At 38.6% G+C, this 18,782-nt stretch overlaps 1 protein-coding gene across 15 annotated transcripts in view; it reads left to right on the top strand.

The window, feature by feature from the left end:
* TTLL5 (tubulin tyrosine ligase like 5) overlaps positions 1 to 18,782 on the top strand; it is a 305,050-nt gene that overhangs the window by 6,569 nt on the left and 279,699 nt on the right. For 12 of the 15 annotated variants that reach the window (XM_019920700.3, XM_073800210.1, XM_019920740.3 and 9 more), the window contains exons 3-5: positions 1,406 to 1,512; positions 13,446 to 13,528; positions 15,250 to 15,356. In XM_019920700.3, coding sequence (XP_019776259.2) covers positions 1,406 to 1,512; positions 13,446 to 13,528; positions 15,250 to 15,356 — 297 coding nt within the window. Of the gene's footprint in view, positions 1 to 1,405; positions 1,513 to 13,445; positions 13,529 to 15,249; positions 15,357 to 18,782 lie in introns of those variants that run through there. The other 3 variants (XM_073800211.1, XM_073800212.1, XM_019920768.3) reach the window with 3 other exon arrangements.

Raw genomic sequence — 18,782 nt, 5'->3', positions numbered from 1 at the left:
GTTCCCAAAGGGTTGAGTTTAAGGTGTTTATACAAAAAATCACTGAAATGGGTGATTAGGGAGATGGAAGGGTGGAAAGAGCACAGACACTTGGGTTCTAATACCTGTTCCTTTGCTTAACCAGTTGTATGACCTTAAGCAAACTGCTCAACCTCTCTGAACACTTTTTCTTCAGTTCATAGTGCAGGCAAGAGGATTAAGTGAGATAACATGTGAAAGCTTTTAGTGTAATTCCTGACACATAGTAGGGACTCAGGTCATTTCTTTCCTACCTTCATGCACTAAGGCAGTTGGAGATTTTTCTCATCTGTGAATAAATACACATCTGTCTGAGATTGATTAAACAGAGATTTCTGGAAGATAGGAAGAGACTAAAGTCAGAGGTCCTTTTCTGGAGGAAAACATTCTTCCGTTTGGTATAGGCTTCCTTTAAAATATGTGGTTTTAATGGGGGTACGTGTATTAATTTAGGGTTCCTAGCTCAGAATCTTAGGATGGATCATCAAATTGGCTTAAAAGGGACTATAGGGTGTAAAAGTGGTCTGTCAATTATTGTGACTATTTTAGTTAGGATTCTTATTTGTGCCAGGGACTAAGACATAAATTGTCCTAAATAATAAAGGGAATTTATGAACTCATATTTAGGAAAGACTTGATTCTGCAACTGCACGTTTACCGCTCAGGATCTCATTTCTCTTGTTCTTTCAGTCAGGCTCCTGCAGACTTTCTCCTTTACCAACAGCTCCAGGCTCTCCTTCCAAGGTCACAAAATGACACTTGCACTTCCAGACCTCATTCTCTTTTTTTGTGTGTGTGGTACACGGGCCTCTCACTGTTGTGGCCTCTCCCGTTGCGGAGCACAGGCTCCGGACGCGCAGGCTCAGCGGCCATGGCGCACGGGCCCAGCCGCTCCGCGGCATGTGGGATCTTCCCGGACTGGGGCACGAACCTGGGTCCCCTGCGTCAGCAGGCGGACTCTCAACCACTGCGCCACCAGGGAAGCCCGACCTCATTCTCTTACACCATCAAGGGGAGGAGGCCATTTCTCCTGCAACTGCTACAGAAGAGAAAGCATCGCTTTCTTAGAGGGTCACATGACATATCTCCTGACACACTGGCTCCAGCTGGTTTATGTCCTCATCCCTGAACCAGTAACTATAACTGGGGGATGGAAAACCCTGATTGGCTAAAGCCAGTCAAGACCCATCCCTACAGCAGGAACGGAGTTAATCTTAAACAGACCATCTGACTAAGAATGGGAGATGAATGGTTTCCCATAGGACATTTGGGATGCTTGTTCCAGAAGAAGGGGAAAGGTGCTAAGCACCAAACCACACTGATCTGCTTCAGTTGTTAATTCAGATTTTGAGCTGTAAATTAATAAAGTCTTTTATTACGGTTGTAGAGATCATCCATGTATCATGTGGACTGGAGGCTGCAGGAAAATTCCAGTTTTGGTATTCCATGCTGAGGCTATTCTGACAAAGGACAACAATGTTCGAGTAATTGGAGGTAGGTGTGACCTTCCCCACTGAGGGAAGGGCTGGGCATGGCCCTGATAACCTCATCTTACAGAAAGTGATAACCATATTTAGTTAGGGAAAGGGCTTTGGTCATGAGAATATTCCGTTGATTTTTTTATACTTGAACGGATTATTTGTGATTTCTTAAATTGTTTTCTGCTTATTAAATTATTTTTCCTCTTTTTTTTTGAATTACGTGTACATGTGTTTATATTTTGTTTTTTTCTTCCAGTTTTATAGAGAGATCATTGACATACACCACTGTACAAGGTTAAGGTGTACAGCATAGTAATTTAACTTACATATATCATGAAATGATTATCACAATAAGTTTAATGATACTGTTTTTTATAGTTATGGTAAAATACACATAACAAAATTTACTGTTTTTACCATTTTAAAGTATACAACTCAGTGGCATTTAGTACATTCACAGTATTGTGCAACCATCGCCACTGTCTAGTTTCAGGACATTTTCATCTAAAAGTAAACCCTGTACCCATTAAGCAGTTGCTCCCCAACCCCCTTATCCCAGCTCCTGGCAACCACTAAGCTTTCTGTCTCTATGGCTTTACCTAATCTGGATATTTCATGTAAATGGACTCATACAATACATAGCCTTTTGTGTCTGGCTTCTTACACTTAGCATAATGTTTTCAAGGTCCATCCATGTTCTAGCATATGTCAGTACTTCGTTCCTTTTTGCGGCTGAATAACATCCCATTGTATGGATATACCACATTTTGTTTATCCATTCATCGGTTGATGGGTAAGTGTTTCCAGTTTTTGGCTCTTGTAAATAGTGCTTCTATGAACATTCATGCACAAGTTTTTGTTTGAACACCTGTTCTTAGTTCTTTTGGGTATATACCTAGGAATGGAATTGCTAAGTTGTATGGTAATTCTATGTTTAACTTATTAAGGAACTGCCAAAGGATTTTCCACAGTGACTGCACAATGTTATGTTCCCACCAACAATATATGAGAGTTGAAATTTCTCCATATCCTCAGTAACATTCGTTGTTTTCTGTTTTTTAGAATATAGCTATACTAATGGGTGTGAATTGGTATCTTACTGTGGTTATGATTTGCATTTCCCTAATGATTAATGACATTGAGCAGCTTTTCATGTTCCTTTTGGCCATTTATATTATCTCCTTTGGAGAAATGTCTGTCAAGGTTTTTGCCTATTTTTTAATCGGGTTGCTTATCTTTTTGTTGTTGAGTTGTAAGGGTTCTTTATATATTCTGGATACTAGACCCTTATCAGAAAAATGATTTCCAAATATTTTTTCCTCTGTGGTTTGTCTTTTCATGCTCTTGATAGTGTTCTTTCATGGGGAAAAGTTTTTCATTTTGATGATGTTCCATTTATCTACTTTTTCTCTTGTTGCTTATGCTTTTGGTGTCATATCTAAGAAACCATTGCCTAACCCAAAGTCATGATCCCTATGCTTTCTTCTAAGAGCTTTATAGTTTAAGCTCTTAAATTTAGAGCTAAATGGTCTTTGTTCCATTTTGAGTTAATTTTTTTATATAGTGTGAGATAAGGGTCCACCTTCATTCTTTTACATGTGGATATCCAGTTGCCCCAGCATGATTAGTTGAAGAGACTATTCTTTCCTTACTGAATAATCTTGGCACTATCGTTGAAAATCAGTAGACCATTAGATGTATGGGTTTATTTTTGGACTCTTAATAATTCTGTCAGTCTGTTTGTTTATCCTTATACCAGTGCCATATTATTTTTCTTACAGTATCTTTGTACTAAGTTTTGAAATTGGGAAGTGTGAGTCCTCTAACTTTGTTCTTCATTTTCAAAATTTTTTTGCAAAAAAAAAAAAAAAAAAAAAATTTTTTGCTATTCAGGGTCCTTTGCAATTCCATATGAATTTTGGGATTAGCTTTTTCATTTCTGCAAAAATGGCTGTTGTGATTTTGGTAGGGAGTACATAGAATCTGTAAATTGCTTTTGGAAGTATTGCCGTCTTAGTGTTAAGTCTTCCAGTCCGTGAACATGGGATGTCTTTCCATTTATTTACGTCTTCTTTAATTTCTGTAGCAATGTTTTATGGTTTGCTGTGTGCAAGTCTTGTAGCTCCTTGGTTAACTTTATTCTTCAATATTTTATTCTTTTTGATGCTATTATAAATGGAATTGCTTTCTCAATTTCATTTTTGGATTGTTCATTGTCATTGTATAGACATACTATTGATTTTTTAAAAATAAATTTATTTTATTATTTTATTTTATCTATTGTTTCTGGCTGCGTTGGGTCTTTGTTGCTGTGCGAGGGCTTTTCTCTGGTTGCGGGGGCTACTCTTCGTTGTGGTTCGCAGGCTTCTCATTTTGGTGGCTTCTCTTGTTGTGGAGCACGGGCTCTAGGCGCACCGGCTTCAGTAGTTGTGGCACGTGGGCTCAGTAGTTGTGGCTCATGGGCTCTAGAGCACAGGATCAGTAGTTGTGGCTCACGGGCTTAGCTGCTCTGTGGCATGCGGGATCGTCCCAGACCAGGGCTCAAACCCATGTCCCCTGCACTGGCAGGCAGATGCTCAACCACTGTGCCACCAGGGAAGCCTTACTATTGATTTTTTGTATACTGATCCTGTATCCTGAAACCTTGCTGAACTCATTTATTAGCTCTACTAGTGAGAGAGAGTGTGTGTGTGGTGTGTATGTGTGTGTGTGTGTGTTCTTTAGGATTATCTCTATACAAGATCATGTCATCAGTAAATAGAGATTTTACTTCTTCCTCTGTAACCTAAATACCTCCCTACCTCCCTCTCTTTCTTTTTCTTCTGCTTTTTCCTAATTGCTCTGGCTAGAACTTCCAGTACAGTGTTGAATAGAAGTGAAAATGGGCATCTTTGTCTTCTTCCTGATCTTTGGGGGAAAGCTTTCTGTCTTTCACCATTCGGTATGATGTTAGCTATGGGTTTTCATAAATGCCCTTTATCATGTTGAGGAAGTTCTCTTCTATTCCTTTGTTGAGTGTTTTTATCATACAGCGGTGTTGCATTTTGTCAAATGCTTTTTCTACATCAATCGAGATGATTTTATGTTTTTTTTCCTTCATTTTATTAATGTGGTGTATTACATTGATTGACTTTTGTATATTGAACCACCCTTGCATTCCTGAGATAAATCTCACTTGAGCATGGTATATAGTCCTTTTAATATGCTGCTGGATTTGGTTTGCTAGTATTTTGTTTAGGATGTTTGCATCTGTATTCATAAGGGATATCGTTCTGTAATTTTCTTTTCTTTTGATGTCTTTGTCTGGCTTTGGTATCAGGGTAATGCTGCCCTCATAGAATGAATTCCTTCCTCCTCTTTGGAAGAGTTTGAGAAGGATTCGTGTTAATTCTTTAAATGTTCGATAGAATTCACCAGTGAAGCATCTAGTCCTTAGCTTTTCTTTGTTGGAAGGTTTTTGATTACTAGTTCAACCTCTACTTATCTGTTCTATTTTCTATTTCTTATTGAGTCTGTTTTGGTAGTTTGTGTGTTTCTCTAGGTTATTTTCCATTTTATTTAGTTTATCTAATTTTGTTGGCATACAGTTGTTCATAGTATTCTTTTATAATCCTTTTTATTTCTGTAATACAGTAGTAATGTCCCCACCTTCATTTCTGATTTTAGTAATTTGAATTTTTTCTCTTTGTTTTTAGTTAGTCTAACTAAAAGTTTGTCAATTTGGGAATCATTTTAAAGCGCAAACTTTTTATTTTGCTTACTTTCTCTATTGTTTTTCTATTCTTAATTTCATTTATGTCCACTCCTCTTTGACTTTAAGCAGTGCTCTGAATCCTGGTGTTAGCCTGTAGCTGTCTTCAAAGGTTACATACTATGGATCCAAACTTCTGTGCGATATGGTGGAAAGGGTCTATACATGGGTTCTCAGTCAATATTTCAGATCCCAGCTTTGGCATTTACTAGCTGTGAGTCTTGTGCAATCACTTAAACTCTCTTAATCTATTTCATTATTATAAAATGGAGATAATAGCTACCTTGCAGGCATTGTAAGAATGAGATCACTAATGTTCAGCACACAGCACGCATTCAGAACTTGTGCTGCTTACTCTATTTGTTGAACAGGATCTGCTCTACCTTGACATGACTTTAAGGTCTGTCCTTGCCCCATAATAAGCCAGAGTTCAAAGGACGGTGAGCACCTGCTTCTGGGATTTGAATTCTCCTCCTTCCCCAAGGGTCTCGGTGTTCTAATCCCCTCAGCAAGTTGCTAGGTTACCACTTAAAGGGACATGGTTCATTCATGTTCTCTGAAGCTGGAGTCTCTGAAGATTTACTAACATTTGCTGAGAGTCTCCCACTAAATATGATTAGAGTCAGAACATCAAAGGTGCATAAAAACAATAGAAGTAAATAATCCTCTCCCCCCCCGACATACTTCTTTTGGTTTCTTTGGATTCATAAAAGAATCCATGTATTCTGTGGCAATAGACCCTTCCTTTGTAGAATACCCAACATTTATTGGAAATTAGCATCCATCGATGTAATCATGCCATTATTCAAGCAATCACTATTTTCTAGAACCTCTAAGTCTTTGGATTATTTTCCTGTACATCTTCCTGTGTTTAAGGAAGAAGCCACTAAACTTTTTTCTCAAACTCTGTTTTTTTTAAATTTTCTGTATATTCCCAATTCCTTGAGGTTTAATAATTTTCTTCACCTTCCTTTATGAAAAGAACAATTTGAATGAGTTTTGTTAGTTGCTACCTCAGATTTCTGAATTGTTAAACACTCTTGGTCTATTTTTTTTTTTCTCTCTCTCTCTTAAATAGCTGACATAGATCTGCTCAGATCATAACACTGAGTTAAATCCCCTTGAGAAGTGTATCTGGGGCATTAGTTATCTTCTGTTGATCTTAGAGTGTTAGATTCCAACCTTGTTTTTTCTGTTATCTGTTAAATGTTTCATTGAATTCACTGTTAATATTTTGGATACAATGAGATTTCATATGCTTTATTTGTGAAATATTCCAGGAGTATGTTTTTTTCCTCACCATATCCATGTTTTTTTTTCAAAATTGTGTATACTTTGAACATATAAATGGGATTGCATTTTATTTATTTATTTTAAAGTATTTATTTATTTATTTGGTTGTGCTGGGTCTTAGTTGCAGTAGGCAGGCTCCTTAGTTGTGGCATGCGAACTCTTAGTTGCAGCATGTGGGATCTGGTTTCCTGACCAGGGATTGAACCCGGGCCCCCTGCACTGGGAGCACAGAGACTTAACCAGTGCGCCACCAGGGAAGTCCTGGGATTGCATTTTAAGGGCAACAGATATTTTCAATTTAATCTTTTCCTAGAATGAAGTATTTTGTATTTTGCCTCTGAATGTGTCAGTGTCATAAATTTGGATTTGTATAGACGAGCACTGTCCAACAGAAATACGATGTAAGCTGTATATGTAATTTTTCAGTAGCCTTATCAAAAAAATAAGCAGAAATAGGTGAAATTAATTTTAATAATATATTTTATTTAATCCAAATTATCATTTCCACTTTTACTCAGTATAAAAAAATTGTGAAGATATTTTACATCCAGTGTGTATTGTACACTTTTAGTACATCTCCATATGGTGCAAAATTTTCATTGGAAGCATTTGGTCTGTATTTAGATTTCATAAATGTTATAGTTGAAATTGTAGTCAATTCCTATGTTCAAGTTGTTCCAAACAAGTTTTCCAGTAACTGAATTGAGTATCAGTTTTAAAATTGAAAATAGAATTTATTAAAGTTAAATAAAATGGGAAATTCAGTTCCTTTGTCACACTAGTCACATTTCAAGTGCTCGAGTTACATGTGGCTAGTGACAACCGTATTCGACTGTGCACGTAAGGACCCGGTTTTCTGACAGTAAGGCAAGGATACACTGTGTTGCCATCGAAGGGGTTATTCTTGTATTCTAAAGTCAAAGGAATGTTAGTTTTATCTTCATTCTAGTTTCCCATGCTAGTTTGGACCAAACCCCTTAGGGTGCTTCTGTGCTGACAGTTAAGATTATTGGTTCCTTGATTGTCTTTACTCTGCTACAGTCAGTCCTGGAACTTGCCAGGGGTCCTAGTTCTTCAGATTGTCCCCTGCGATGCATGTGAGTTGTTGAAGAGGAAATTCTGCAGTCTCATAGTGGAATTGATGAGATGCTTGTGTGTTCGGAGGCTTAGATGTTGGGTGTTTTGCAGTTTGCTAGCAGGACCGTGCCCTGCCTCTTGTTTTTTTATGGAAGAAAACATGGCGAAGGTGGTTCTGTCATGAACAGTTGAACAGGTTCAGTTTGTAGTTGCAGTTCTCCATTTGACTCTCGCTAGGGAGAGGGAGCCCAGGCTTACCAGCTATTTCAGGAGAAGCCTAGAAATCTAGATTTTTATGTGACTTCTTCCAATTTTAAAAGGTTAGCAAATAATTCAACTTTATACTGAAAACACCACAAGGGGTGGACAAACTGTCTATAGGCTGGATTTGGCTCCTGGGTTACCATTTTATAATCTCTGGTCTAATATGCGCTGGTAATCAGCATTATTGGTTGTAGGGCCATTGGACACAGAGCATGAATGTGGGTTAAAATCCCTAAAGCAGTCACAGTTGCTTTCCATCATTCCACCCTGCCTCTCTTACACTCCCCTTTTAGAACATGTTCAATGTATCTGAGTTGGGTTATAGTTAGTTGGTTTGGATTAGAAGTAAGTGGCCAGGGACTTCCCTAGTGGCGCAGTGGTTAAGAATCCGCTGCCAATGCAGGGGACACGGGTTCGAGCCCTATTCCGGGAAGATCCCACGTGCCGCGGAGCAACTAAGCCCATGCGCCACAGCTACTGAGCCTGCACTCTAGAGCCCCCAACCCACAATTACTGAGCCTGCAAGCCACAGCTACTGAGCCTGCATGCCACAGCTACTGAAGCCCATGCGCCTAGAGCCCGTGCTCCTCAACAAGAGAAGCCACCGCAATGAGAAGCCCACACACCGCAACGAAGAGTAGCCCCTACTCGCCTCAACTAGAGAAAGCCTGCACGCAGCAAGGAAGACCCATCACAGCCAAAAATAAATAAATCAATAAATTTATTTAAAAAAAAAAAGAAGTAGGTGGTCACTGCTTACATACCATGAGAATCAGGTCTGCCATTGAGCACAGTGATGAATGCATTTTACTTGTATATTAGGAGAAGTAGGAGAAAGAATATTAATAGCATTTTTATTTTTTAACTTGCTATATAAAATGTATAATTTACTGTGTATTATACTATGTATTTATATGTGTATTAGTAGCTATTTTACTATGTGTTTACTGTTTTACTGTATGAAATTATTTTTCTATGTATCAGCAAGCTTTCTTTTTTCGGGGGTCTGCACCGTGCAGCTTGCAGGATCTTAGTTTCCCAACCAGGGATTGAACACAGGCCACAGCAGTGAAAGCGCCGAGTCCTAACCACCGGACAGCCAGGGAATTCCCATATCAGCAAGCTTTCCTATTCTAAAAGCTCTACATGTATTAACTGATTTAGTGCTTTTAACTACCCTGTGAGATAAGTACCTTTGTTATCAACCCCGTTTTATAGGTGAGGAAATTGAGCATAGTGAAATTAAATAACTTATTTAAGACAGCAGGCAGGAAGTAGTAGAGCCAGGGTTTGAACCCCGGCAGTTCAACTCCAGAGACATACTCTTTCTTTTATTACTCCCCTTCTCCCCCAGTCCCCACATAATCATTCTCTGTTTTTCCACACACCTGACCAATCATCTCCGTGGCCTGGGGCAAGCACTGCAGAACAGTCAGAGAATCGGGCACAGTCCTGGTCCCCAGCAGTTGATGAGGCTTTGGCTTTTTATGTGCAAAAATGGAGCTGTCAGTGATCAGTTATCACAATGAAAAAGACCTGGTTTTCTTTTAGTTTTCTGAACATTTTATTTAAAGAAATAAAAAAACCGTCTGGCAAGTTATAAGTATAGTACAATGAATTCATGTATACTATTTCCTTGCTTTCACCCGTTATTAACATTTTGCCGTGTTTGCTTTACCTTCTTTCTCTCTGAACCATTTGAAAATTAGTTCACATACTTCAGACCTAAATACTTTATTCAACATGTTTATCCTAAGAACAAGGGCATCCTCTCTATAACCACAGTACACTGATGACACTTAGGAAATCTGTCATTGCTAAAACCCTCTTATCTAATATACAGTCCCTGCCCAGATTTCCTCAATTTTTCCAATTTTGTCCTTTATCTTTTTTTTTTCTTTCAAATCCAGAATCCAATCAGAGATTGCATTTAGTTGTCATATTTCTTTAGTCTCCTTTATATCTACAACCATTTACTGGATTATTTTTTTTTTTGGTCTTTCATAACATTGGCATTTTTAAAGATTACAGACTAGTTGCTTTGCAGATGTCCTTAAGTTTGGGCTTGTCAGATTGATTCCACATGTTTAGATTAAAAAGGTTGAAAAAGGTTAAAAAGAATAAAAAAGTTGAAAAACATTTGTAGGAATATCATTTAATGAAGTCATGTCCTCAGTGTATCACGTTAGAAAGCATGTGATGTCATTATATTGCATTACTGGTGATGACAAGTTTGATCATTTGGTTAAGATAGTGTTTACCAGATTGATTCATTGTACAGGTACCCTTCTCCTTTGTTAAAAGCATTCTCTGGGGTGATATTTTGAGATGTGTGAATATCCTGTTCTCCAGTAGTCTCTGACTGTTGGAATTCATTGATTCTTGTCTGAATCACTTACTATTGCAGTTTTTGTAAAATGGTGATTTTCTATTTCAGTTTTTCCTTCTACATTTATTAGCTGGCTTTTCTGTAAAGAAGAGCTTTCCCTTCTATGCGAAAGTAATAGTCTCCCAAAGATGTCTACCTCCTAATCCCCAGAACCTGTGAAAATGTTACCTGACTTAGCAAAGCGGAATTGAGGTCATAGATGGAATTAAGGTTGCTAATCAGCTAACCCTTAAGATAAGGAGATTCTTCAAGTGGGCCCAGTGTAATTACAGGAGTCCTTTAAAATAGAAGGAGACAGAGGAAGAGTCAGACTGTTGCAGTGTGAGAAGGACTAGACCTGTCATTGCTGGCTTTGAAGATAGAAGAATAGGGGCAGCCTCTAGAAGATGGAAAAGGAAAGGAAGTGGACCCTACCCAGAGCCTATAGAAAGGAACGCAGTCCTGCCAATGCCTTGATGACACTTGTATCGTACTTCTGACCTAGAAAATCAGTAGTATACCTTCTCACTTTCTTAGCAGTGTGGATTCATGGGTTGTTTTCTTTCTTATAAGTGAGTTAAAATCTTTTTCTGTCAGTATTCATTTTTACATTCAGATTGCCTCAAATTTGGCCGTGGGGAGCCCCTTCAAGATCCTTGTGCCAAAAAAAAAAAAAAAAAGGTCTTCCCTGGTGGCGCAGTGGTTGAGAGTCCGCCTGCCGATGCAGGGGACGCGGGTTCGTGCCCCAGTCCGGGAAGATCCCGCGTGTCGCGGAGCGGCTGGGCCCGTGAGCCATGGCCGCTGAGCCTGCGTGTCTGGAGCCTGTGCTCCGCAAAGGGAGAGGCCACAGCAGTGGAAAAAAAAAAAAGATCCTTGTGACATGTTCTCAATCCTTGTGACTGTCCTCTTTTTTGGCATAGCAAGCTATTCCACACCTATCTTGTACTTTCCTTCCCCAACTTGGAATCAGAACACAAACTCCTTTTTTTATATCTTATTAGATTTATTATGTTCATATATCTCCAAAGATTGAATGTGTCCTGGATTGAGCTATCTTACAGTCTTAATGAATATACAGTTGAGCAAAAGAATAAGAATAAATTAAAATTTTTATAAATAATAAACATAAAAGTAAAAAAAATCCATTTCTTCATAATATGAATTGAGCGTTTACAAAACTAATTGGTTCATTTATCCATGGTTGAATATTGCTTATTGCTAGAATGAAACAGAGTTCAGCTGATTTCTCTTTCTATTGATTGTTTTTATAGAGGTAAGCTTTAGGAAACCTTAGAACACAAACTCTTGAGCAGTGCACTGTGCTGCTGCTTACATTAAACTCTGCACTGTTTTTCTTATAAAAATATTGCAAAGACAACATAATAGTGATTGACCATTGGGAAAACCTTGTAACTGGGCTTTAAAGTTTGCCGCAAGAGTGAGAAGTATGGAGTGTCTGGCCTTATCATTCCAATCCTCCTGTGTCTGCTTGGCATGGTGTTCCTGCCAGGGCTGGGCAAGTAGCAGCAGGGATTTATGAATATTTTCACATAGAGTTATAAAAAGAAATGCTTATCTTTGACTGTAGAGGCTGAATTTTGTTCCAGAGCCTGTCCATAAGTTTCTGTATTATACTCACTCAGAAATGGTTCAGTATGCAGTCCTTTAAAAAAATTGTTCTGTAGAATTCTTAGCTAACAGTTTATAGTGATGCATAGAAAGAGATTGAATGTAATGCGCCAGAGAAAACTTTAGTCTTTGGGGATATATAGAAACCTCACATGATTACAGACATTCCTCTTAGACAGGGGTCACAAGCACAGAATGCTCTCAGGGGCCTGGCAGGAGATAAGAATGAGTAAAGCAAGTCAGGTGGGGATGGTGCTGAACTGGACAGCGCAGCCCTGTCCTGCAGGGAGCACTTGCACTTCTCTGGTTGACTCTTGCCTTGCCAGAGAGAGAGCCCAGGGTTGCCAGGGTTTTCAAGAGAAGTCCAGAAATCTAGATTTTTTTTTTTTTTTTGCGGTACGAGGGCCTCTCACTGCTGCGGCCTCTCCTGTTGTGGAGCACAGGCTCCGGACGTGCAGGCTCAGCAGCCATGGCTCACGGGCCCAGCCGCTCCACGGCACGTGGGATCTTCCCGGACCGGGGCACGAACCCATGTCCCCTGCAGCAGCAGGCAGACTCCCAACCACTGCGCCACCAGGGAAGCCCCCAGAAATCTAGATTTTTATATGAATTCCTCCAATTTCAAAAGGTTAGCAATTAATTCAATTTTATTTTTAAAGCACAAGGAGGAACGAACAAACCATGTCTGCAGATTGGTTTTGGCCCTCGTGTCATCAGTTTATAACCTCTGGTCTAAGATATGCTGGTAACCAACATTGTTGCACATGAGGGCTATTTAGAACGGCGTTCTTAGCCTTTTTGGTGCAGTGGGTGGGGTTGGCAGTATGGGGAGACTTATGGGTCTCTTCTCAGAATAATGTTTTCTAAGTGTATTTTAAAAATACGTAAGACTACAAAGAAAATAAATTGTATTAAAATATAGTTCTCAAAATATTTTTAAAAACCAAATTTGTGATATGTATGCCTTTTATTAGTGCATTAAATAATATGATCTAGTGGTAGGTCTGTTCACTGACATAATTTTTAAATACTGTGGGAGTAAGTGATTGTTTTTGGCCGTGCTGTGCGGCTTTCATTATCTCAGTTCCCGACCAAGAATTGAACCTGCACCACGCAGTGAAAGCCCGGAGTCCTAACCACTAGGCCACCAGAGAATAAGTGATTTTTTTTTTGAGAATAAGTGATTTTTTGAGATAACTGTAACAACTGTAAAAGAATGTTAGAATACCTGATATCTGTTGGTGGCAGGGTCACAGGCATTGCTCATACTATTCTCCTTTGTTGCCTACATTCCTAATTGAAGGTAATGTTAAACTGGAACTAGAATTTGGTGAAAACAGGGATGTCATTCCCCCCGCCCCACCCCCATCCATGTTTAGTGACAGTCAGTGAATCTCAGGTTTAGGACCCTTAGTCCAAAATAATCCTCAACCTACTTATAGTAGCCTAAGAATAACAGTATTGTGTTATTGAGTGTAATTAGTCCAGCCACCATCTTACAGTTTATTTCTTTCTCTATAGTTAACTTTCTGGTTACTGAGCTTGATTCTATGTTTTTCTTTAGAACGTTATCACTTGTCTTACAAGATCGTACGAACAGACAGTCGCCTGGTTCGCAGCATCCTGACAGCCCATGGATTTCATGAAGTAAGCTCATTTTTACTACCTTACCTTATCTGCTCAAAAGCTGAAAATCCTAGCCACCTAACTGACTGTCAGCTAACAGGGCCAGCTCTAGAAAGTACACGGGACCACTCCTTAGTGATGATGCAGAACTTGCATTGACTTTCTGACTTTCTGAGTCACTTTACCAGTTTTTCCTTGAAATACATGGAAAACATCTCCACAAGATTTTGTGGGGCTTTTTTTTAGGGGAAAAAATTTTTTTTTCCTTGCTGTATTTTTAGGCATGGGCTAGAGGCAGAGTTTCCCATAAGGAATTGTCTAATACCCAATTAAACCTCTTTGATTGCAAGCAACAGAAACAGACTCTGCCCAACATAAACCAAAAGGGATTTATAGTTAAGATGTACATAGAATGGCTAGCAGAACCAGAGGAAAAGCTGAAAAAGCAGACCTTTGGAAGAAGAGAGAATGCAGTAGCTCCAGGGATCTGGCAACAGAAGTCTTCAAGACCACCTTTACTGCTGTGGAATGAATCGACTGCATTCATTGTCCTGTGCCTTTCTCTGCTAAAGAAGCATATTCTGGAGATAGAATGATTAGCCTAGCTTGGGTCAAGGGTCCACTCCTTGGGGGAAGGGAGGGCCAGGTGATTGCCAGGTCCTTTAAAACCAAGGAGTATGTTATTCCCAAAGAAAATTGGGAAAATGGGGATTTGACATCAAAAGGCAAAGGCAAAAATGCTGGATGGATTTCCACTGTGGATATTTTGAGACAGTTGATAAAAGTCTGGTTGCTCGCTTCTTATCCTAGGTTGAGGTATGAAGTAGACATTTTGAGGAAGTTCTGATACCAGTTTATATACTGTCTTTGTTGCTGTTTTATTTCCAGGGCTTAACATGGTACCTGTCACATCAGAGGCAGAGAGTACATAATTGTTGAATGAATGGACAAATGAATTCTAATGAATGAATGAATGAATTCTAAGTTGGTTTGCTACTATAAGGTTTTAGATCTGATCATCACTTTATACCCAGCATCTGCAAGGACATAAGGACAGTCTGAGAAGGGAGTTTTGGGGTTGGGTCCTCATCTCTCACTTTGATATGCAAGAATATTTAGAGATATCATGGACTTCTATAAAAGGATTAATTCTACTTTTTGCATGTGAGACTTGTCCAACTCTCTCATTCTTTAAACTTGCTTATCCCTCTGTTCTGTACACTCAGCTTTTGTCTTACTAAGCTCACATCCTAACTGACCCGCCCCTGTGAGTGCTCTGTGGATGAAAAATCTCTATGACTTTTTACTTCCATCATTCTTCCAGGGGCTGTCTCTGGTGTTTCTTTCTTTTTTTAAAAAAATAAATTTATTTATTTATTTTTGGCTGCGTTGGGTCTTCACTGCTGCGTGCGGGCTTTGTCTAGTTGCGGCGAGTGGTGGCTACTCTTCGTTGCGGTGCACGGTCTTCTCATTGCGGTGGCTTCTCTTGTTGTGGAGCACGGGCTCTAGGTGCACGGGCTTCAGTAGTTGTGGCACGCGGGCTCAGTAGTTGTGGCTCATGAACTCTAGAGCGCAGTCTCAGTAGTTGTGGCGCATGGGCTTAGTTGCACCGCGGCATGTGGGATCTTCCCGGACCAGGGCTCGAACCCGTGTCCCCTGCATTGGCAGGCGGATTCTTAACCACTGTGCCACCAGGGAAGTCCCTCTGGTGTTTCTTATCTTGTCTTTTTATCTGCCCTTAGGTTCACCCAAGCAGCACTGACTATAACCTAATGTGGACAGGATCCCACCTGAAGCCCTTTTTACTTCGCACCCTCTCTGAAGCACAAAAGGTTAATCACTTTCCCAGGTAATGCTCTTGTAGCTACTTTGTTCCATTTAAAGGTACCTGACATTGAGGCATGTAGCCAGCAGAGATAATTAACATCCTTTAAAAACAAAAGAAGTCTGTGATATAGGGCAGCAGTCTGCAAATCAGACTGAGGTGTTCACATCCCTGGACATAACCTGAAGACTTTGCAAGGACTCTGTAGGATGGATGGTTTTAAAATACACTACTTCTGGATTGCAAATCCCATAGATTCTCTTTCCTAAAATTGAGCTGCTTGTGAGCCCCTCATGTGGATAGGTTCTCCCTTCTCACCTTCTTTTTCATAATTACTGTTTTTTCCCTTTATAAAAGGACGGCCCACCTAGAATCTTAATATGGTGCATTGTCCTGGGGTGTAAAAATTTCAAGGGTTCCAAAGAAAGGAACAAAAATATTGGTGTTTAATTCAGGTAATAGCATAACGAATCTTTTTGCATGGTAATGATTTCCATTTCTTTGCTTTAACAGAATTGAAGAAGGACATAATCAAGTAGTCAGCTGATAGATCATTAAATATAAGATTTAAAGATAGGTCATCTTGTGACTTTTGACATATAATTAGAAAAGAGTTCAAAGAATTGAATGGTATTGCTATATTAAACTTCAGCCAGTCTCATTGGTTAACATCAGCCTAGAGAGGCAATATTGCCTAGTGGCTAGAAGCACGGGCTCTGCAGCCAGCTAACCTGGGCCCAGATCGCAGTTCTGCTGACTGATCTTGGGCAAGTGAGCTTTCTGAGCGTCAGCTTCCTCATTGGTAAAGAGAAGTACTAATGACACACACTTTGTAGGACTATCGTGAGGATTTAATAAGTGCTTAGAACATCACATGCCTGCCACATAGTAAACATTATATAAGTGTTAGCTATTATATTTGTGAACAAGGTTTATCAGTGTTTACATCTATGAAAGAGAAAATAGGAATAGAATTGATGCTGAAACGCTGCCTTATTCTAGCAGTGAGTAATTTTCAACTATGGAGAGATACATGACCTACTGGAGAAGAGGGCAGCTAATCTCATCTGTCTAATGAAGAGATGCATATCTAATAGGAATTTTGTTATTTGCTCAGTGGTTGAGTTATATTTTATTTCCAGGACTTATGCCCCAGGTACTCACTCATGCTAACAAGTTTTGCTTTTGGTCACTTCATATACTTGTCTCCTCATTTTTTAGAAACGAAGGCTCTTTCTTGATTATTCAATTCTACTGTCTTATACTCAGTCAATGGGTATAAATACCCAGCCTATGCTGTTTCTAATGTCAAATAGTTTCTTCATAATCTTAGATAAATGTATATTTTGAATCTTTATAACAAGTTCCAGTTTTATTTTATGTCTGAGCTTCATGGGCAGAAAATAATTTAAACTTTATTTTCTTCCTTACTGCCTGGAAGATGTGGATTTGGTTTTCTAAATGTGTGACTGGGTGCTTGAAGTGAATCAGATGCAACTATTTTAAATAGGTATTTAAACAGTCCTAAAATAGCTCACAGTAGAGACTGCATTCCTAATTCCTGTTAGTAGTATATTATTTATTTCGATAGTTTTTGAACTATTCCTGTAGGTGTATAGGAATTCCACCTCAATTTGGACTCAGTATTAATAAATTCTAACCTATATTTTCTTCACTTCTCTTTGAATGTGTTGTACATGTATGTTTGGGAATATTAATAATCCATTACCTAAATGCAGTATACTTTGTGGCTTCTGGTGCTCTGTATTTTCTAAGAAAATACAGAGCACCAGGAGTTAGAAGTCTTTTTCAATCCAGAGACTTCTAACTCACATGCAAGAGGAATGCAAACACTTGAAATGTTTCCAATATTATTGTGTACTCTTTTTATGTAATTTTTAAAAAAAAATAATTTTAGACTTTTAGAAAAGTTGCAAAAATAATATAGAGTTTCTATGTGCCCTTTACCCAGTTTTCCTAATGTTAAATCAGTTATAACCATAGTATAGTTATCAAAACGGAGAAATTGATGTTAGTATAATGTACATTTTAATAAAAATTTAAAATATTTACGGTGTTTTGATGAATTGTGTACTATGTTCTTACAATGATAGGTCAATATATGTATAACAAGTCCGGCCTTATGATCACAGGAAACTTAAAAATATTAAATGTAATTGGTATACATATTTTCGTTGTAGAGAAGGTATAATATAATGTACAAGACTTACAAGCATTAAATATGTTCTGTTAGGCTAAGCTGTTCTTTGGGGGAAATGGAATGGAAGAAGTAAAAACAAAAGTGAATTGGGGGATGTCTGGGCAGAGTAGGGGAGGCTTCTGGGGTGCTGGGAATGTTCTATGCTCAGTGGTGTTCACACAGGTGACCAGAATTCATCATGCTCTGCAGTTGTGATTTGTGTACTTTCCTGTTCATATGTTATTTTCAGTTAAAAGTATAGTATTGTAAAAAGTGAAAAATTTACTGACAAAAAGAGCCTTTTCTTTTATAGTACTTTTAAAATGTACAGTGGCTGGTGAATCCTGATGTTATTTAGTTTCCCTTGAATATACTTAAAAGGATACTGTTATAGTTTTATTTTAAAATTATATTTGCCATTCATTGGATCCTTTGGAACATTTTAAATTTATGATGAAAAACCTTAGATGCCACCGACAAAAAGGATACAGTTTCCCAAAATTTGTATCGGGAGCACCAAGCAAAAATGTTTGGAGACCACTAATACTGGGTAACTGTAGAAGAATTTGTCGTTTTTCTTATCCTCTGGTTCAGTGTTTGCTTTTTTTTTTTTTTTTTGATTTTGACATACTGTTGCATTCAAGAGTTTATTTTATTTATTTATTTATTTAAAAAAATTTTTTACGATCTTTCTTTTCTTTTTTTCTTTTTTTTTGAACTTTTGAATTTTATTTTATTTATCTTTTTATACAGCAGGTTCTTATTAGTCATCCATTTTATACACATCAGTGTATACATGTCAATACCAATCTCCCAATTCATCACACCACCACCCCTGCCCCCGCCGCTTTCCCCCCTTGGTGTCCATACGTTTGTTCTCTACCCTGTGTCTCAGTTTCTGTCCTGCAACCAGTTCATCTGTACCATTTTCTAGGTTCCACGTGTATGCGTTAATATACGATATTTGTTTTTCTCTTTCTGACTTACTTCACTCTATGACAGTCTCATTAGATTCATCCATGTCTCTACAAATGACCGAATTTCATTCCTTTGTATGACTGAGTAATATTCCATTGTATATATGTGCCACATCTTCCTTATCCATTCGTCTGTCGATGGGCATTTAGGTTGCTTCGATTTCCTGGCTATTGTAAATAGTGCTGCAGTGAACAGTGGGGTGCATGTGTCCTTTTGAATTATCGTTTTCTCTGGGTGTATGCCCAGTAGTGGGATTGCTGGGTCATATGGTA

Source organism: Tursiops truncatus, chromosome 2 (genome assembly GCF_011762595.2).
Source record: "Tursiops truncatus isolate mTurTru1 chromosome 2, mTurTru1.mat.Y, whole genome shotgun sequence".
Lineage (NCBI taxonomy): Eukaryota > Metazoa > Chordata > Mammalia > Artiodactyla > Delphinidae > Tursiops > Tursiops truncatus.
Note: the sequence above shows the minus strand (reverse complement) of the source record. Positions and strands in the feature narration are given on the sequence as shown.